General features: G+C 39.5%; 2 protein-coding genes across 2 annotated transcripts in view; one reads left to right on the top strand and one right to left on the bottom strand.

The window, feature by feature from the left end:
• Positions 1-557: 557 nt before the first annotated feature.
• LOC140603563 (uncharacterized) lies at positions 558-21,173 on the bottom strand. Its single transcript, XM_072773932.1, has 3 exons — positions 20,995-21,173; positions 20,653-20,920; positions 558-1,167 (listed from the first exon to the last, which is right to left on the bottom strand). The coding sequence occupies exons 1-3, from the start codon at positions 21,171-21,173 to the stop codon at positions 958-960; spliced, it is 657 nt and encodes a 218-aa protein (XP_072630033.1). The 3' UTR covers positions 558-957.
• Positions 21,174-22,227, top strand: part of YTHDC1 (YTH N6-methyladenosine RNA binding protein C1) — a 39,445-nt gene continuing 38,391 nt past the window's right edge. Inside the window, exon 1 of the mRNA XM_072775253.1 lies at positions 21,174-21,299. The gene's annotated coding sequence lies outside the window, so the exon portion shown is untranslated. The remainder of the gene's footprint in view (positions 21,300-22,227) is intronic.

A 22,227-nucleotide genomic window follows, 5' to 3' on the forward strand; every position in this document is an offset into this window, starting at 1 on the left:
AATAAACAACTGCACAACTCAATGACAACATGGGCGTGCAGACTGGTCTGCTGAAAGTTGTGGCTCTGCTGAGATCTACCAGGCTTGGCTCCAGTCTGCAGTTTGGAGTAATATCTAAATGATTTAATAACTAGATAGCATGGACAACAACTAATCTTTTTTTTTTTTAATTTTTATTTATTTATGATAGTTACAGAGAGAAAGAGAGGCAGAGACACAGGCAGAGGGAGAAGCAGGCTCCATGCACCGGGAGCCCGATGTGGGATTCGATCCTGGGTCTCCAGGATCGCGCCCTGGGCCAAAGGCAGGCGCCAAACCGCTCCGCCACCCAGGGATCCCAACAACTAATCTTAATAGAATGTTGAACATACTGGAACAGATAGATGCCTGTGTAACTATCTGATACCGGTGCAATGCTGAATGACAGCCTAACTTGGGACGATCATCTCTCTTTGCTAGTTATATGTATCATCATAATCCTGATTAATATCTCTATAATGCAAAGTTTTTATACCAAAATTCTCTGCCCAATGACCCAGTTCCTTTTTTTAAATAAATTTATTTTTATTGGTGTTCAATTTGTCAACATACAGAATAACACCCAGTGCTCATCCCGTCAAGTGCCCACCTCAGTGCCCGTCACCCAGTCACCCCCAACCCTGCCCACCTCCCCTTCCACCACCCCTAGTTAGTTTCCCAGAGTTAGGAGTCTTTCATGTTCTGTCTCCCTTTCTGATATTTCCCACTTATTTTTTCTCCTTTCCCCTTTATTCCCTTTCATTATTTTTTATATTCCCCAAATGAATGAGACTATATAATGTTTGTCCTTCTCTGATTGACTTACTTCATTCAGCATAATACCCTCCAGTTCCATCCACGTCGAAGCAAATGGTGGGTATTTGTCGTTTCTAATGGCTGAGGAATATTCCATTGCATACATCGACCACATCTTCTTTATCATTCATCTTTTGATGGACACCGAGGCTCCTTCCACAGTTTGGCTATTGTGGCCATTGCTGCTAGAAACATCGGGGTGCAAGTGTCCCGGCGTTTCATTGCATCTGTATCTTTGGGGTAAATCCCCAGCAGTGCAATTGCTGGCAATGACCCAGTTCTGATGCTGATCTGTTCTAAATTGGTTGGTGACATATTTTTGAAATCTTCTCCCTGTAACAATTAAGAGATCATTCACATTTTATCATGAACAATATGATTTTTAAGATTACAAAATATTAGGATGCCTGGGTGACTCAGTGGTTGAGTGTCTACCTTCGGCTCAAAGCATGATCCTGGAGTCCTGGGATCAAGTTCCGCATAGGGCTCCCGCAGGGAGCCTGCTTCTTCTGCCTCTGCCTGTGTCTCTGCTTCTCCCTGTATCTCTCATGAATAAATAAATAAATAAAATCTTTAAACAAAAAATATTACAAAATGTTTAAGATGTTAAAAGTTAAAATACTTTCAAGAAAAATCTGCAATTATGAATATTGTTTATCATCCAGCAAGGATATTCTTTTTCTTTCCAAATTAGATGACCTGACATAATATCAAATTATAATCATGGATTATTTTATTTATTTTTGAAGATTTTATTTCTTTATTCACGAGAAACAGAGAGAGGTAGAGACTTAGGCAGAGGGAGGAGAAGCAGGCTCCATGCAGGGAGCCTGATGCAGGACCTGATCCCAGGACTCCAGGATCGCACCTTGAGCCGGAGGCAGACACTCAACCACTGAGCCACTCAGGTGTCCCATGGATTATTTTACATAGAGTTTTTATATCAAAATTTAACAAAACAGTGATGAGCTTTATTTGACACTACAGTCCTTACTGTTCTCTTTTAAAATATTTGGGTCTAATATTCAAGGGTCAGAATATTTCTTCCTAGGAACTTGCTTTCAATTAGCCTATCTTGCCACTAGATGGAGAGTGATGACGGTGTACAGTCTCATAACCAGTCAGCCTTTAAAGATAGCTTTTTAGGGTACTGCATATGTTTGAAGCCTTGCCTTAATCTAGCAAAAGGTTAATATTCTGGTTTCAAAGGTAAAATTAGAAGAGTTCTTTCCCCTCTAACTCATTAAGTATGAATAAAACAAGGCTTCTTTTTAATTCCTCCTCTAAGTCTCTCTATATTTGTTTGGGAAGAAAAGGAAGAATTGTTGCCTCCAGTAATAGCAAGTAATCAATCAGTCGGTCCATCTATCCATCAATCTCTCTTAACATTTCAGTCTAGATGCTGAACTTGCCACCTGGTAGAAGAAAAAGATGTATCAACTGTTGTCCTGAAAATCTAAGGGTTCCCCAGAATTCATCCAGCCACATTAATCAGGAAAGGATAGTGATTCCCTTAGCAGATTCCAGCAGATGGAATGACAGCTGTCTGTTTGGGCCTTTCAGACCCCCCTGAATCAAAGAACTCTTTCTTATAGAGCTTCTTTCCCTCCAGAGCTCTTACTGCGAGTGGCAAGACATTCAGAGGCTGGACCCATTCACAAGTAACCCACAGACCTCATAAAACTATACTGATAGATATTCCAATACAATTCAAGTCTAGCATTTGCACCAAAATTGAAGTGGCTGAATCATAATCAAGTTATATAACCTTATTTTAAGTTAAAGCCTACAGGCTTACCTAAGTTTAATTTTAGGACAGTAGAAGAAGAACTTTTCCTTAAATATTTATTTGAAAGACATACAAAGGATTGTCTGTCTATCAGTACAAGCTATAGTAAGAGGCCACTAGATTTTAAGTCACTTATTTAACTAGCGATACGTGTGCATGGATGAACAAAACAAACGTTACATTTCTTATCATTTGAGATAATGAATAAAGGCATTGTTGAGAAATATTGGGGTAATGGGTGAAGACTTGACTGTAATTCACCTATGTAAGAATTAAAATGTTCAAACTCACTAGCAAAAGAAATTCTTAAGGTTTTTTTGTTGTTATTTTGTGTGTGTGTGTGTGTGTTTTAAGTAAACTCTACCCTAAATGTGGGGCTCCAACTCATGACCTCAAGATCAAGAGTCACATGCTCCATGTACTGAGCCAGCCAGATGCCCCTGAAATTCTTAGTTTTTAAACGATTTTTTTTTTTTTTTTTTTGAGAGAGAGAGAGAGAATGCGAGGGTAGGGGATGGGGGCAGAGCAAGGGAGAGAGAGAATGTCAAGCAGGCTCCATATTCAGTGCAGAGCCTTAGAGGGGCTCAATCTCCTGACCCTGAGATCATGACCTGACCAAAAATCAAGTGTCAGATGCTGAACCAACTGAACCACCCAGGTGTCCTGTGTCATTTTCCTTTTTTAAAGTACAAATGCAGGGCACCTGGATGGCTAAATCAGCTAAGCCCCCAGGCTCCAAGCTTAGCAGGGAGTCAGCTTGAGAGTATCTCCCTTACCCTTTGCCCCTCCCCCTGACCCTACCCTTAAGGCTCTCTCTCTCTCTCTCTCTCAAATAAATAAGTAAATCTTTAAAAAAAAAAAAAAGAAGAAAGAAAAGTACAAATGCATTTATCATGATTGACAATATGGAACAAAGACAGATATAAAGAGTATAAACTGGTATAAGTTTCCAACAGGGCAATTTTGCAACAATTATAAAAAACTTGAACAGAATTCATATTGTTTGGCTCAGAGATTTCACTTATAGGAATTTAATTATTTATCAGAGGGAAAATATGTATCAATCTAAAGTCAAAATTCAAAGAATGGTTAAATAAATTATGATTCAATGCTCCACTTTCCATATTAGTCTACTTCTAATACCTCTGATAGTCCTGTGCCTTTGAGGTTGGAAGGCAAAAACTGCATTTCCCACATGGCTTCACTGTTAGGGTCCTGGGTAGGTTTGGACACCAGGTCCATGGAGGCAGGACTCATGGCAGTGGCTATTTATGGTGCTGCAAACCCATGGGAGCTCGCATGGTTCTGCTGGTCACCGCTTTGTGATTTGATGACTTCCCAGAGGCAGTGCTGCCTCCAGAACAGGGAATTAGCAGGCAAGTGGAAGTAATCACAAGTTCACTTAGTTCCTGCCATTCCAAAGAGTTTAAGCCATCTAACACCCAATATTAAAATTTTGCTTAAATTAGGTATGACAGTCTGCAAGTGAACACCATGTCCAATAACTCATCTTGTATGATGGAATATGACACATCAATTTAAAAATCACATTGTGGGATGCCTGGGTGGCTCAGCGGTTGAGCCTCTGCCTTTGACTCAGGTCATGATCCCAGGGATCAAGTCCTGCATGGGACTCCCCACAGGGAGCCTGCTTCTCCCTCCTGCCGATGTCTCTGCCTATCTCTCTGTGTCTCTCATAAACAAATATATAAAATCTTAAAAAAAAATAAAAAATAAAAAAGAACTGTCTTGTAGTCCTTCCTCTGAATGACTGACTACCTTTTATCTGCATTGCATAGTCTTTATTCTAAAAGTGTCTATAAACATATACAGATCATATTGGTGTGGTCTCAGGTTTATAAGTTTTTCAAATAAAAATATGATGACTGTGTCATCTCATAGAATGGAGGTAGAAAACATATTTAAAACTTGGGACACCTGGGTGGCTCAGTTGGTTAATGTCTGATGTTGGCTCAGGTCATGATCTCAGGGTCCTGGGATCCAGCGGAGGTCTGGCTCCCCAGTCAGCAGGGAGTCTGCTTGTCCCTCTTCCCCTCCTCCCTCATCATCCCTCCCCCTCCTAGTCCCTTTCCTGCTCTCTTTCTCTCAAATACATAAAATATTTTTAAAAAAGAAAATGTATTTAAAACTAAAATGGACTGTGCTTCTCCTATGTGCTGTTAAAAAGATAAATTGAGGCATATTAAAAATTTTGAGTTTAGCTGAGCAAAAATCAATTCAAATTGGGTGGTGCCAAACCAGAAATAGTTAGGGTGTTCCACCCACAAGAGCTGCAAAGAGACTTTTATAAAGAAAAAGCTGAAGTAAGGTAAGGAGATTATTTTTTCACTTTAATTCAATTAGTCAACATATAGTAGATCATTAGTTCCACATGTACTTTTCAATATCTCATCAGTTGTACGTAATCCCCAGTGCTCATCACAGTAAGGAAATTAGTGATTGGCTATAGCTTAAAGCCTAGTTAGCTGTTGTTTGTCTTTACCTTTTGATGTAGTAACATTGAGGCATTTACAAGCTTAGGGTTTGGTTTGCTTACCTGGGTCAGCAGGATGTTTAGAGCCACCTCAATCCAATGGCCTCATTGGTTGATTAATTTGATACAGGTAGGGATAATGTAATTTATTTGAGAGGGAAAAACATTTCTGTCCTATTCCCTTACCCTCTTATAAAGAATGGGGACAAGCGGAAGACCAGTAGATTAACTGTTCAGAAGGAAAAAAAAACACCAAATGGAAGCCATCCTCCAACCTTCCATCTCTTCCCAAGAATTAGCTGAACAATTGGAAGCAGGAGATATGCAGGATTTATGCCATTTATGTGAATTTGAGCCAAATTTGTTTGAATATTGAAGGACAGGCTAGATGATTAACTGCATTACTCCTAAAAAACGCTTTTGAGGGAAACTGGGTAGAACAGCATTTTAAGGTTAACAGCAGACGGGAAGTCTTTTTAGTTCTTAAGAGTTAAAAAATCGTATGTAATTTTTCTTACAACCAGGTTGAACTCGAACTTATTCCGTGAATTTGAATGCTTGTTCTTAAAGACATAGAGGCCCTTTAAGAAGATAGTTTTTGGCATAAGTAATGATCGATAAGTTATAAATCAGTGGGAAGTAAATTGAGCCAGTAAAAGAAATTAGAAATGTAGTCGTATATCATTAAATCTTAATTTTGACAATGTTGTGAGCAATAGAAGCAAAAAGAAAAAAAAAATGTTCACCTTTAGCCCAGAAAGCTGACTCAGAGCCTGCATAATTCCGATAAGGATCAAATACGTGCTGGCTGCTACATTCTTAAAGGGTCTCATGACAGTACATCTTACTGATAGTTAATACCCAGCTGAATTTCTTGCAGAAAACTCTTGCAAAAGTAATTTTACAAGTAGAAATTTGAAGCAGGGCAGCCTGGGTGGCTCAGCGGTTTAGCACCGCCTTCAGTCCAGGGCCTGTTACTAGAGACTCAGGATAGAATCCCAGGTTGGGCTCCCTGCATGGAGCCTGCTTCTCCTCTGCCTGGGTCTCTGCCTCTCTCTCCTCTCTGTGTTTCTCATGAATGAATAAATAAAATCTTTAAAAAAAGAAAGAAAGAAAATTTGAAGCAAACATTTATGATCTAATAGTCCCTGCACCGGCCCTCCCCCTTGAACACTAAGTATATAACCACCAGCTTCCGACAGGCAAAGCGCAGCCTTTTCTACACATCAGTCTGGTCCTTGTGCTACTTAAATATATTAAGTTGCCACGTAAAATGTCTCAAGAGTTCTTTCTTGACCATCCTGAGCTCAAGGATCCTTACAACAATGTGATTTAAAAAAATTTTTTTATTTATCTATTCATGAGAGAGAGAGAGAGAGAGGAGGGCAGAGACACAGGCAGAGGGAGAAGCAGGCTCCATGCAGGGAGCCTGATGTGGGACTTGATCCAGGGACTGGATCTCAGGATCCCGGGATCAAGCCTTGGGCCGAAGGCAGACGCTCAACCCCCCAGCCACCCAGGGATCCTTAATTGACTCTTTTTTAATGCTTGGTAGAATTCCCCTATGAAGCCATCTGGCCCCGGACTTTTATTTATTGGGAAATATTTAATTTTGATACAATTAAAAATTATACATAAATTGTATACAATTAATTGTGATACAATTTCTTTGCTGGTTATTGGTCCGTTCAAGTTTTCTATTTCTTCCTGTTTCAGTTTTGGTAGTTTATATGTTTTTAGGAACTTACCCATTCCTTCCCAATTGCCCAATTTCTTAGCATATAATTTTTCACAATATTCTCTTTGTTTGTATTTCTGTGATGTTGGTTATGATCTCTCCTCTTTCATTGTGATTTTATTTATTTGGGTCCTTTCTCCTTTCTTTTGGATAAGTCTAGGAGGGGTTTATCGATTTTATTAATTTCTTCAAAGAACCAGCTCCTGGTTTCATTGATCTGCTCTACTGTTCTAATGAATAGTTTTTGTGTTGTTCTTTTTTGTTGTTGTTGTTTCCATATCATTTATTTGTGTTCTAATCTTCATTATTTTCCTTCTTCTGCTGGCTTTAGGCTTTTGTTGTTCTTTTTCTAGCTTCTTTAGGTGTAAGGTTAGTGTTGTGCCTAATATTGAGAATCCGAGAAACCACCAAGGAGCTGACACCGATGCAAGTGAATGAAGGTTTATTTGCAAGCTCGAGCTTGGGTCCAAGTTTACCGACACAGCGGAGCAAGGACTTGGACCCCGAAGTGGGTTACAGCTGGGTTTTTTATAGGCTGGTCTAGGGGATTTTTCAGAAGGGGGGGGAGGAATTTCTCAAGTTCCGTTTACATTCTGATATGGGGCTTAAGGGCATTGAGCTCTGTTCTCATTCTAATATGGGACTTTCTGCCTGGGCTTGGGCTCTGTTGTCATTCTGATTTGGGATTCTCTGCCGAGTACATTGAGGACATTCTGTAGTCCCCCCGCCCACCCCAAAGTTCAGCTCTTATTCACAGGCCTAAGATGGCTGTACTTGTGCTAATGCTAAACTTGAGGTGGGATGGCCTTAATTTTTCTCGGCCTCCACAGTTAGATTGCATATTTGAAATTTTTCTTGCTTCTTGAGGTGGGCCTGTATACACTTTCCCCTTATGACTGCCATTGTTCCATCCCAAAGGTTTTGGACCATCATGTTTTCATCTTATCTGCTGTTCAGTCCACATTATGGTAAAAAATTATTAGCCTTCAATATTCATGTGTTACTTTCAGCTTTAGCCACACAGAGAAAATGATTCCCAGTCTGATTCCTGAATTCTAAATTCTGGGGGAAGTGACTTGGAACTTATTCCTATTCCTACTTCACCTTCCTAAGCTGTGGCCATAAGATAACTCTGCCATTATACAAAAGTGTCTACCAATAGCTGTGTATCTGAGGAGCAGTTAAGCACAGTTGTAGAGCTGGTCATAATGCCCTACAAGTGTCAATTGTTAGATTTTCAGAAATTCTGGAAGCTGGTTGTTGGGTGTGGTTTTTTTTTTTTTTTTAAGATTTTATTTATTTACTCACGAGAGACACAGAGAGAGAGGCAGAGACACAGGCACAGGGAGAAGCAGGCTCCATGCAGGGAGCCCAATGTGGGACTCGATCCCAGGACTCCAGGATCATGCCCTGGGCTGAAGGCAAACGCCCAACCACTGAGCCACCCAGGCGCCCCTGGAAGCTGGTTGTTAAACACACGGATTATTAAAAATTAGATTTATATAAAGCGATAGTTAAGTGCATTATATTTAAAACAAAAGTAACAAATTTCAAGACTGATCACTTCCCAATTTTTTCAACTAAATTTTAGTATTGTCTATGTTCTTGAGGTGATCTATATTTACATCTATTGCATCTGCAGAGTGGAAATAATATATACGTATGCTACTGCATACTTCTCAACTTTATTGAGTGATGTGATGTCACATTTGTAGCTTGAAATAGGTCATGGTGGGAGTATTTATACCACAGAAATGGGCAAACACTACAGAGAAGACTTTTTTTTTCTGGAGAGCTGGTTTTTAAATATTTACCAGCTCACCACCAGTTAAAGGAGTCCAATTACCCTTTACTATTTACTACTTCTACTACACTAGATGATAAATTCCTTTAAACTGGCTGTAACACAATTGATTCTAATACAGTAGTTTCTTTTATGATTTTTGATATAGCTTTTAAGATCTTATTCATTTATTAGAGAGATAGTGAGAAAGAGAGTACATGTGGGGAGGAGAGGGAGTAGGAGGTTCCCCTCTGAGCAGGGAGCCCCATGTTGGGCTCAATTCCAGGACCCTGAGATTATGACCTGAGCCAACGCAGCTGTTTAAATAACTGAGCCACCCAGGTGCTCCTGATTTTTGATATTCTAACCAAGTTACAAGAAAACTGAGTATGTACCCTGGTTAGCATGATTTGAATCTAATTGATTGTGATGTTTTAAAGGCACCACATCCAAATATACTCTTTATAGTAGAATTCATTCTTCAAATGATTGGATTATATTTTTCTAATACCAGTGGCAGTAAAGGATAGAGGATAGACAGACCTTGGAATCAGAAAAGGCAAGTTCAGACTCTAGTTCTGCAATATACTAGCCATGAACTTCTATCTAGCAATCTATAAAATAAGGGTTAAATGACAGTGCACATAAAACACTTTTTATAGTGCTTGGCAGCTAATCATTACTCAGTAAATTTTGAACTGTTATCTTAGGACATTATTGTCCATGTATCAGTTGCTTCATCTCTAGTTTCCCTAACTCTCCCAACACACATGTATAATACCCTCACCCTTGTACTACGCATTGCCTCGGTATAATGGGCCTGTACTCAATTTAGATTTCCAAGTTAGAATCTCAAACATTTACTGGAAAAAAAAAAGCATTTTGAGTTCATTTTCATGTCTGCATTCAACAAATAATGGCTGCACAGCTCCTTGTTTAGTACTACGGGAGGATAAAACTACAGATAGGGTAAGGATCATACATTTTTTTAAAAGATTTTATCTATTTATTTATTTATTTATTTATTTATTTATTTATTTATTTATTCATGAGATACACACACACACACACACACAGAGAGGCAGAGGGAGAAGCAGGCTGCATGCAGGGAGCTCGATGTGGGACTCCATTCTGGATCCTAGGATCACGTCCTGAGCCAAAGGCAGATGCTCAACCGCTGAGTCACCCAGGAGTCCCCCCCCCTTTTTTTTTTTTTTAATATTTTATCTACTTATTTGAGAAAGAGAAAGAGAGAGAGAGCATGAGTGGTGGGAGAGGTAGATGGAGAGGGGGAGGCAGACTCCCTGCTAAGCAGGGAGACCCATGTGGAGCTCTATCCCAGGACCCTGAGATCATGACCTGAATCAAGCAGACACTTAACTGAGCCACCCAAGTACCTCAAGGATCATACATTTCTTTTTTTTTTTTTTTTTTAAGATTTTATTTATTTATTCATGAGAGACAGAGAGAGAGAGAGAGAGGCAGAGACACAGGCAGAGGGAGAAGCAGGCTCCATGCAGGGAGCCCAGCATAGGACTTGATCCTGAGTCTCTGGGATCACGCCCTGGGCCGAAGGCGGCGCTAAACTGCTAAGCCACCCGAGCTACCCGGATCATACATTTCTAAAATTTTCAAAAAATTTTAAAATCTTTTTTTTTTAATTTTTTTATTTTTTATTTTTATTCATGATAGGCACACAGTGAGAGAGAGAGAGGCAGAGACACAGGCAGAGGGAGAAGCAGGCTCCATGCACCGGGAGCCTGATGTGGGATTCGATCCCGGATCTCCAGGATCGCGCCCTGGGCCAAAGGCAGGCGCCAAACCGCTGCGCCACCCAGGGATCCCAAATTTTCAAAAAATTTTAAAAATTGTTTACCATTTATTTTCATAAACACTTTATAAAGAATTGTACTATTCTGGTACTCCAAGTATATATATCCCAATTTTGGTTCAAAAACTAAGATGGTGGTTTTAAGGATAAATTACTGCTCACCAGGAGGATAAATTACTGCTCACTATGTGTTTGGATAGTCATGTACACAAGTAGCCACAAAGAGAACAGCAAGTGTAATGGGACTACAGAGCATGCTGTGGTCACTTGAGGCAAACTGAGGGATATCTCTCTCTCTCTCTCACACACACACACACAAAATACTAGTTTTCCTTTATACAAGGTATACATACTTAACATTGATTAAAAATTAAGGTCAATAGGGACGTCTGGGTGGCTCAATGGTTTAGGGCCTGCCTTCCACTCGGGGCGTGGTCCTGGAGTTCTGGGATCGAGTCCCACGTCAGGTTCCCTGCATGGAGCCTGCTTCTCCCTCTGCCTGTGTCTCTGCCTCTCTCTCTCTCTCTCTGTCTCTCATGAATAAATAAATAAAATCATTAAAAATGTAAGCAAATAAAATTACGGTCAATAAAAGAAAAGTGGAAAGAAAATGTCACAGTTAGGAAGCATGTTTGATTCCTTATACAGAGCATGGAGGGTACCAATGCACAGCCTTTTAGGCAAATGCCACATAAAACAACTGGAATATAATTTAAGATACAAGAAATAGCTCTGATTGTTTCACAGATTTTGCTGACTTAATCTCATCTCTAGCAAATATCTTTCTTATTTCCTTCTCCCAGAATCAAGTCATCATTATGGGGAGTTGGTGTTGATTGTTTTTTTACTTTGGCTGCTCTTTATGCCATAAACAGCATTTTAGTCTTCTGCTCTTGACCCTGTGGATTTTTTTTTTTTTTTTTATTCATGGCCTCTGGCTTATCTGTTTCTGTTTCTGCTGATTTTACTTTTTTTAAAAAATTGAGCTATAATTGACATATAATACTGTATTAGTTTTAGGTGTACAACATAATGATTTGATATATGTATATATCGTGAAATAATTACCACAGGACATTTAGTTAAAATCCATTACCACACATAGTTACAAATTTTGTCCTTGTGATGAGTACTTTTAAGCTTTACTCTCTCAGCAATTTTGAAAAATGCGATACACTATTATTAAATATAGTCACCATGATATATATTGCACTCCCAGGACTTTTTTATCTTCCAACTGGAAGTTTGTACCTTTTGACCACCTATCCTTATTTTGCCTACCTTCCTACTCCTTGCTTTTGACAACCATCAATCTGGTTGATTATAAACTGTATATTATATAACTATAATTATAAATTCAGCTTTAAAATTTTTTATTTTATTTTATTTTAAATTTTACTTATATTTATTTAATTTTATTTTCTATATTTTTAAGTAGGTCCCATTTCTAGTGTGGAACCCATTGTGGGGCTTGAATTCATGACCCTGAGATCAAGACCTGAGCTAAGATCAAGAGTCAGACACTTAACTGACTGAGCCACCTAGGGGCCTGTGGTTCACACATATAAATGTGGTTCCACATATAAATGATGTCATATAGTATTTGTCTATCTCTGTCTGACTTATTTTACTTTAATTAGCATAATGTCCCAAAGGTCCAACCATGTTGTAAAAGGCAGGATTTTCTTCTTCTTCTTCTTTTTTTTATAGCTGAATAATATTCTATTGTACACACACACACACACACACACACACCAATATTTTCTTTATCCATTCATTAATCCATGGGCACTTTGGTTGCTTTTCCATCTTGGCTATTACAAATAATGCTACAATGAACATGGAGGTGCAGATATCTTTTCAAGATAATGTTTTCATTTTCTTCAGATAAATAACTAGAAGTGGACTTGCTGGATCATATGGTAATATTATCTTAATTTTTTGAGGAACCTTCATACTGTTTTCTTTTTTCTAAAGATTTTACTTATTTATTCATGAGAGACAGAGACAGAGACAGAGAGACAGAGACACAAGCAGAGAAGCAGGCTCCATGCAGGGAGCCTGACTTGGGACTCGATCCCAGGTCTCCAGGATCACGCCCTGAGCCGCAGGTGGCGCTAAACCGCTGAGCCACCCAGGCTGCCCCTTCATACTGTTTTCAATGGTGGCTGTACCAGTTTGCATTCCCACCAACATTGCACAAGGGTTCCCTTTTCTCCATATCTACTGAATACTTGTTCTTTCTTTCTTTTTTGATAATAGTCATTCTAAAGGTATGAGGTGAGATACCTCATTGTGGTTTTGACTTGCTTTTCTGATGATCAGTGATGTCGCACACATTTTCATATACCTGATGGCTATGTGCATCTTCTTTTGTGCATCTTCTTTTGAAAAAAAAATAGTTCCTCTACCTATTTTTAATTGGACGGGTTTTTTTTTTTTTTTTTTTTGGTCTTTTTTTTTCTGCTCTTGCGTTGTAGGAGTTTTTTTTTTTTTTTTATACATTTTGAATGTTAACTCCTGATCAGATATATTATTTTCCCATTCCATAAGTTACTTTTTCATTTTGTTGATAGTTTCCTTTACAATACAGAAGCTTTTTTAGTTTGATGTAGTTTCACTTTTTTTTTTTTTAAAGATTTTATTTATTTATTCATGAGAGATACAGAAAGAGAGGCAGAGACATAGGCAGAGAGAGAAGCAGGCTCCTCGCAGGGAGCCAGAGGTGGAATCGATTCCCGGATCCTGGGATCATGCCCTGAGCGAGCCAAAGGCAGAGGCTCAACCATTGAACCACCAAGCCGACCCACTTGTTTTTGTTTTTGTTGCCAAATCCAAAGAGTCATTGTCATGACAAATGTCAAGGAACTTACCCCTATGTTTTCCTTTAGGAGTTTTATGGTTCGGGTCTTATATTCAAGTCTTTATTCCATTTTGAGCTGATTTTTGTGTATGGTATAAGATAGATGCCCAGTTTCATTCTTTGGCATGTAGATATCTAGCACCATATATTAAAGATGCTATCTTTTCCCTGTTTTTTGTTTGTTTGTTTTTAAGAGTAACAAATGTTTATTTAGAAATGGATAAGTAATACAAAGTCTTCTTCCTTATTGCCTCTTCCTTTCCTTTGAACAAGAGACACAGATGGGGAATATACAAGAGTGAGTGAGAGGTAGAGTGGGACACAAGAGAGACCACATTCTCTTCCCAGTTTCCTATGATGACATCGTGTTGAGCAGAGTAGAAAAACAGGCTTCAGCCCCCAATGTATCATATGGCTATCCAGAGGACAATGTCCAGATCACCAGACAGCTGCAGCTGGGCTCAATGAAACTCTGTAATAACCAGAGAGGCCTGACATGGGAATAGGATGGGGGAGGAGAGGGTAAATCATGCATGCAATGCCTTTACTGTCCTACTTTGAAACAGAATCCAAGCAGTGATCCAACTGTCCCTAATACCTGGGAGACCAGGTCTGTCTGGGTGCTTTCTTTGGCCAAGAGGGAGAAAGGGTAGGAGGAATGTCTTCCAGTACTAAAGAGAACTAAATTTGTACCCATTCAAAGAGGAAGAAGGGAACAAAAGGAGTTTCTTTTCTTTTCTTTTCTTTTCTTTCTTTTCTTTTCTTCTTTCTTTCTTTTTTCTTTCTTTCTTCTTTCTTTCTTTTTCTTTCTTTTCTTTTTCTTTCTTTCTTTTCTTCTTTTTTCTTTTTTTTCTTTTCTTTCTTTTCTTTTTTTTCTTTCTTTTCTTTTTTTAGAACTGGAAGTAGAGCACCATTAGGCACATTTCTTAGATTTCCCAGACCTGCACAACCCCAGAGCTGGAGGACTGAGCTGGTCTCAAACTCAGGTCTTCTCTGCTTCACAGATTTAATTCTGTGGAACATGAGTTTGTCGGTTTCCTTCTTCACTGGGCTAGCCCAAGCAGGTCACGAGAGGCTCTTAGTACCTCAAATCCATTTTACTTTTTGGCTTGTGCCTTTCACAGCACTTGCTACTGGTTTACTGGTTTTGTAGAGCTCCCTGAATCCTGCTCCCTAACTCGCTCCAGCTCTGCCAGCCTGGATTCCCATTACAGCCCCAACAAACAAACAGAAGACTGAGAATGACATTGGAGCAAGGACACCTATATTCAGGGTTAAGTAGGAGGAAAGTAAGGGTTACCTGTTGATTTTCATGACTCCCTCCCTGTAAGTTTACCAGAGGTTGGCTCTGTCCCTCTATCCATGGCCCCAATTCCTAGCAGTCAATACTATACAGTTATCCTATCTGGATTCTGGTAACTTCACCCTGAATTTTCTCATTCTAGCCTAGTGTAGTGCTATGGAATCCAGATTAAGTGAGGAAGAATATAGCCAGCATTTGTAGCTGAGTTGCACAGTCAGTACTGAGTAAATGCCAGCTACTGATATTATTGAGAAACAGAACAATTTTAGAAGCCCAGAATCTTTAAATACCCTAGGAGTAATTATTTTTTAAATGCTGTGCAAAACCCTGGTTATTTTTAATACTATATTTTGAAAATCTGTTTCCTATTTCAAGAATTAAACCAATATAATTTTCGTTAAAGGAGGCAAGGCAGTCTTCTGTGGTACACACACAAAAAGAACACTAAAAGAAACTTGATGTTGATATCTAGATGCAGAAGAAAAGGTTCAGGTACCTGGTTTCAAATCAGAAGACTAATATAATTTCAAATGTAAGAATGCTGTGCAATATTTAATTAGTATTCATATTTTTATTGACTTTTTCAACTTAAAAGTTTGTTGTTATAAATAACTCCATCCGCTGAGCATGCGGTTTAAATGAGATAATATACGTGAAAGAAAAGTTAAAGTTCTAAGTAAACGTGCCAGTCAAATGTTATTTTAAGACTATATACTATGCTGAATTGTGCAAGCCAGAACACGCTACACCAAGCACTCTGCTACATTACATTCAATTGTTCAGCAATATTTACTGTGGTTTGGTAAATGTGATCCTTCCTCATTCTTTGGCAGTTCTGGAAGAGTTTCAAGCAATTTGTTAACCAGAAAGGACCTAGTGTTACTAGGAACCAGACTTGAATTCAGTCTGATTCCAGAAGATGGTGCAGAATACATATTGAAATATGCTTATTGATTCCCATCAAGGTATCTTTAAATCTTTTTTTTTTAAGATTTTATTTATTTATTTATTTATTTATTTATTTATTTATTTATTTATTCATGAGAGACACACAGAGAGAGGCAGAGACACAGGCAGAGGGAGAAGCAGGCTCCTCGCAGGGAGCCTGATGTGAGCCTTGATCCTCGATTGTGTCCTGAGCCAATTCCTGGACCCCAGGATCACGCCCTGAGCCGAAGGCAGACCCTCGACCACTGAGCCACTCAGGCGTCCCTCTTTAAATCTTTATAAACCTATCTCCCATGGTTCAGGACATTCCCTCTCTAACTTCTTGATTGTGTTATTTTATAAAAAGATCTCATCTTTAGGATGCATGAGAGAAGATATTTTCAGTTACTGCTTAGCTCTGATAACATAATCATGGATTATCAAATGGTATTTTGATATCATCTCAATTTTTTTTGGCTGTTTCTCTTGTTCTTTAAGATTATTAAAGAAAACTTCAAATATATTTTTAAGAAAGTAGAGAGGAGAGTATGTGTCTCTATGTATGCACTATCACCCATTTTCAACTCATAAGCATGCTTGTTTCATAGCTAACCACCTTATAACTTCTGTTCTTATATCGCTTCTTTTGAAGCAAATCTTGGATTCTGTATCTTACCATCTGCAAATATTTTAGTGGGTGTCATGAAATTATAAGAATTCTTTTTAAAACATAACTTACTACAACTAAAAAAAAATCAACAACAAGTTTTTAAAATTAATTCACTCAGTTTTTGAAGTTTGTGATAGGTATATGTGAGTATGAATATGTGTTTGTGTGTGTACTCATGTATTCAAATCAGCGTCTAAATAAGGTCCAAGGTATTAGTTTCATAGAGCTGCTAAAAAAAAAAAAAATGCCTGAAACAGGGTGACTTAAAACAACAGAAATTTATTCTCACAGTTCTGGAGGCTAGAAGTCTGAAATCAAAATGTAGACAGGGTCACGCTCCTTCTGAAACCTGTAGGGGAGACTCTTTCTTTGGCTCTCTTAGCTTCTGGTTTTAGCACGTTATCCTTGGAGCTCCTTGGCTTTATCACCCAACCCAACTCTGTTGTCACGTGCGTGTTTCTTTGTGTATATCACTGTGTCTCTTTTCCTCTTGTCAGAATACCAGTCATACTGAGTTAAGGGCACACCCTACTTCACTCTTACCTCACCTTAATGAGTTACATATGAAAAAACCCTATATCCACATAAGATTACATTCTGAGGTACTTCAGTTTAGGTCTTCAACATATTCTTTTGGGGGACACAATTCAACCTATAACATCGATGTACTATAATTGGTTTATTGTTTTTACATCTCTCATATGTTTAATGTATAGAATACTTACTCCTGTAGAATTTCCTATTGTCTGGATTTTGCTAATGGTATTTGTATGGATTACTTAACTTATTCATCTGTGCTTTTCCTATTCCCTAGAGCATGATTTTTCAGCATGAGCACTATTGGCATTTGGGTAAGATAGTTCTTCGTTAGTGGGTAGGGGTGTGTATGTGGATAGCTTTAGACTTCTGTGCATCATAGGGTGTTTAACAGCATCCCTGGCTCTTACCCATTATGAGCTACTAGCATTTCTTCTGTTGGGCCAACCATAAATTTCTCCAAAAATTGCCAAATATCCCCATGGCACAGAATTTTCCCTGGTTTAGTTTTTTGGCAAGATTATTTCATAGATAATGTTATGTATTTCCATCAAGGGGCACATAAAATCTGATTGTCTTTCTGATATATAAATTAGCAACCTTTAATAATCATTGCCTTGATCTGTATTTCATTAATAGCCATAAAATAGCAGTCCTAGCTATATCATTGCTTCACCCCGGCCATGTATTAGCTCATATACGTTCATAGAGAAACTTTATCAACTATTTGCTTGGTAACCCCAAGATACAGTTCTACCTGGAAACACAAGGTTAATGATGATTTCTCTTTGTTTACAAGTTTTTAAAATAATTTGTTCCTTAGTTAGCATCATCCAAAGAGGACCGAGGGGCCTGTTTCTTTTTAACTATTTTAGAATTTATCGATTTAAACATAATCCAATGCAATTTTATCTTTACAGAGGAACAAAGTGTCTCATATTTGGCTAGTGGGAGCCACTTCAGTTAGCAGCTCTTCTGAGTCATTTTGACAGGATCCTAGCATTCTCTGATCAGTTTTCCAGTATGATCAGATGTCTTTGATTCACATTGTATATTTGCCTTCCCTATGTTGATATTCTTTAAGACTTGGGATTGAGTCTTCCTTACTCTATAGACCTTTTCCAGGGCAAACGCACACTTGATACATAGACACTTCAATCAGTAATATTGGCCAGGTAAAGGCAATTGAGAGGAATGATTCTTATTGAAAAGTGATTAAAAGCATTACACGTCAACAAAAGCACACAAGCACTGTGTTGGTTCAAAGAAAGTCTTAGATCAGCAGGCATCAATTTGCAAGGTGTGTAATGTAATCTAGTCTTGCCTGATTTATTTATTCTTTTTTCTTTAGTCTTGCCTGATTTAATGTTGAGTATTGTGAAACATATGTTTCGGAGACTCCAGATTTTATTGTTTTCCTCTGAGGAGTGCTGATGACTTTGAACTTATGTATGACTGGTTTTACATTTTATAGGCATTAATCTTTGGAAGGTGCAAGGTGTTTTCCATTCCTGCCCTCCAGTGGGCTCAACCTTGAAACTCTGTCTGCTCAAATCTTGTACTGCTCTTGTTTCAGGCGAGGTCCTGATTAGGCCCTTGGGATCCCTTTCATTGGCATTCTCCTTACATCCTTGACCATACCATGGCCTCTTTTTCCCTCAGAACTTTTGTATGTGCTGTTCTCTTCCTGGAAGACTCTTTCCTTCACCTGTTACTAGGTATCAGTCTCAACTTCACCTCAATAAGGCCTTTACTAGTTTTTCCACATAAAAAGCTCGCCTCCCCAACCCTGCCTCACTATAATTGCCTCTTACTTGTGTCTTTCATAGAGTTCATCATGATTTTTTAATTTTTTTTTTACTTATGTCTTGTCTCCTTAATTAGAATGTAAAGTTGAACTCCTTGAAGAAATTAGATTCTATATAATAAATGAATCTTTAAACCCTAGAGTCTGTAACAATATTTGGGACTGGAACAGGAATTTAATAAAACACTCGCTGACTGAATCAATAAGCGAGTAGAACATGATATAATGCTTTTCTTGATTCAGCCTTTTCTTACCTAACCATTGAATATCGACCTGAATCCAACCAGGGCAGCTCTGCCACCTTGGACCATTTTTTCCCGAAAAACATCGTTCTACCCACCACCTCTACCCTTTCTTCCTAGGTTAATAATAGTGTTTCAGATCTCAGGTAGGCTTAATTGTCCCTTCCCCAGAAAGCTTTCCTTGACTCTATTCTGTACCCTCCACCAGTCTGAGTGACACGCCCCTGAGAGTCCCCATAACACTGCGTTTACTTGAGGCACTACTATCAATTGGGTGGGGGCCGGAGGTAAATTGCCTGGACTTGAATTATGTTTGTTACCACTCCTGGTGACCCTGAGCACTTTAATTTCATATTTCCTCACTTTCCCTTTATGTAACGTAGAGCTAGAAATAATCGAATTGGGCTTTTGGAAGATGATATTAGATTGCACAGGCCAAATACTTAGAGCAGTACCTGGGCACACAGTAAGCACACACAATTTTCAGCTATTCCTATTACACACCAATCTTCTGTTATCTTGCTTCTTCCATACATTTTACTGGAGAATTCCTTAAGGGCAGAAATACTGTTGTTTATCCTTCATTCCTAAGCGTCTGATAAGCAGCTGGGTTTTACATTACCTGTTTTTTTCTTCCTCTTCCCCCCCCCCCCCCCCCCCCGCAGGCCCTCTTTGAGCTCCTCCCACTGACATGAGCTTGGCCTCAATTTGTTACAAAGGCCAGCAAAAAACCAAGACACTCTACACTACTTGTCTTCCTTTGAACAAGCTGTTAGTTTTTATGTGACAATGTTACCCTTGCTTCCCTTCAAAATTTCCTTCACTTGTGAACTCAGTTATGGGACAGTGAAACTAAGGGACATTTTCAATCTTTTGGACAATGAACTTTTAAATTTATTTTTATTTTTTTATTTCTTTTAATATTTTAATATTTTTATTTTTAATATCTTAATTTTTAATATTTTATATTTTTTATTTAAAATTAATTTTTTATATTTTTTATTTTTATATCTTTTATTTTCTCATTTTTTATTTTTTAAATTTTTAATTTTTAAGATATTTTTTATATTTTTGTATTTTTTTACTTTTTAAAATTTTTTATTTTTATTTTTTAATTTTTTTAATTTTTTAATTTTTAATTTTTTAATTTTTATATTTTTAATTTTTATTTTTTATTATTTATTTATTTTATTTATTTATTTATCTTTATTTTTTATTTTTATATTTTTATTTTTTATATTTCATATATTTATTTTTTATTTGTATTTTTATTTTTTAAATATTTTTATATTTTTTATTTTTTACTTATTTTTATTTTTTATTTTTTACATTTTTTTATTTTTTATTTTTTATTTTATTTTTATATTTTTTATTTTTATTATTTATTTGTAAATTTATTTTATTTTTTATTTATTTTTATTTTTTAAGTATTTTTTTATTTTTTATTTTTTATTTTTTTATATTTTTTATTTTTATTATTTTAAAATTTATTTTATTTATTTTTATTTTTTATTTTTAATTGTTAATTTTTTAATTTTTAATTTTTTTATTTTTTAATTTATTTTATTTTTTATTTATTTTTATTTTTAAAATTTTTTTAAAATTTTTTTTGGACTATGAACTTTATGAGGATTTCCTTGCAGATTTTTTCCCCCTCCTTCCAGATTTTACCGTATTGTGTAGTTAGGTGACTTTTGGTCACTTGTGGAGTTTCAATTTCTCCAGAGTCTGTTTACATCGACCGTGCGCCCCCCCGCCCCGCGCCTCGCTAAGTGTCTAGATCAAACCTGGGACTTCGTGACTTACGCAGCTGCTAGAGTACAGCGGGACTAACCTCCTCAAGCACAGCGAGCGAGGCGGGCTTTTCTGGGCCAGGTGAGCCGGCGGCGTCCGCGCTGCCCGCGGCTCGGCCTAGGGCAGCGGAGCAGAGGCGGCCGCCAAGGGACCGGCCCGGACTGCGCCCGCCTCCGGTTTCCGAGCGGGGCCGCGAGCTGCGCGGCACAGCCGGAAGCACCTTTGCCCGAGGGAGGTCCGTCAGTCGGCTTTCCGGGGAGGAAGCGGCGCCACCCGGGCGCACCCAGCGCGGCCCCCCGCCGGGCAAGCTACAACCCCGGCGACCCAGTCCCTAAACGGAGCCTCCAGCGGCGGACATCCGGGCTGCGGGAGGCTGAGCGACGTGATGACGCCACCACGCGCCCCTGCCCGCCCGCCGCCCCGCCGCCCCGCCGCCCCGCCCCTCTCCGCACTGTGACGCTTCCAGCGAGGAACGAAGCGTAAACAGCGCAGGGCATTTCGGGAGCGGGATTGTTTCGCGCAGGAAGCAGGCTCCATTTTAGCGCCGCCCGCCGTCGCCATCTGTTTCCCTTCCCTCCCCCTCGCCCCCTCCCGTCCCCAAACCCCAACGAGAGGGCCGGGCCTAGGGCGCCAGGGGTTGCGGTGGAAGGAGAGACGGGAGAAAGGGAAGGAGCAGGAAGGAAAAGGGTGAGTGAGAAGGGAGCGCCGTGGAGGCCCAGTGAGCAGCGCGCAGCCCAGCGGCCGGACTGACGGACGTGCCCGAGCCACGGCTGCCGCGGCTGCGGCGCCCGCGCGAGTCGCATCGAGGCGGCGGCGGCGGCGGCGGCGGCGGCAGCGGCGGAAACAGGAGGGGAGCAATGGCGGCCGACAGCCGGGAGGAGAAAGGTTAGTGCGGAGGAAGGTGACCGGGCGGAGGCGACGCTCCGGGGTGCTGGAGGAGCCGCGGCGTCGTTGCGGGGTGGGGGAGGGGGAGGGGTGGGGGTGGGGGTGGGGCTCAGCCTCAGCCTCAGCCTCAGCCTGCCCCGCGCCCGGCCGCCGCTGCCCCTCCGAGACTCCCGCACTCCCTGGAAGAGACCAGGCCCGCCTTTTGGTCCTCGGTGCCCGTCTGACCTGGCGCTCCCCGTCGCCTAGGGTGCTGGTTCTTGATCCCGTTCCCCTCTCGGCTTTCCGTTTGGCAGCCCTGGGCGCGGCCGAGAGGGCCTGTTGTGAGTGGCCGGCCCCCAGGTTTATTTCCCGGTGGGATGCTGGCCGCGGATGTAATGCGTATTTTCCGAACGGCTCTTTTCTTTTAGGCAGAATTTCGAAAAGCTCTTAATGGCGCGATCAAAACTGGTAGCCGAGTGAGAGCGGTGTTTAAGAAGTTGTGCAGGTGCAGTAGTGGATCCCGAAAAATACCTACCGAGTTACTTACGGCGCTTCCTGTTAAACAGGCAAAGGGGCAAGAATCGCTCTTTTGGTTTTTTGTTTGTTTGTTTGTTTCCGAACCCTTATTTTGGAAGACATTATGTTTGGAAAGATACTTAATCTGATTTAGACTTGGCAAAAAAAAAAAAAAAAAAAAAGAAAGAAAAGAAAAGAAAGAAAGAAAATCCTGGCCACTATTCTGATAGAAACA

This window comes from Canis lupus, chromosome 14, assembly GCF_048164855.1.
Source record: "Canis lupus baileyi chromosome 14, mCanLup2.hap1, whole genome shotgun sequence".
In the NCBI taxonomy this organism is placed as follows: Eukaryota; Metazoa; Chordata; class Mammalia; order Carnivora; family Canidae; genus Canis; species Canis lupus.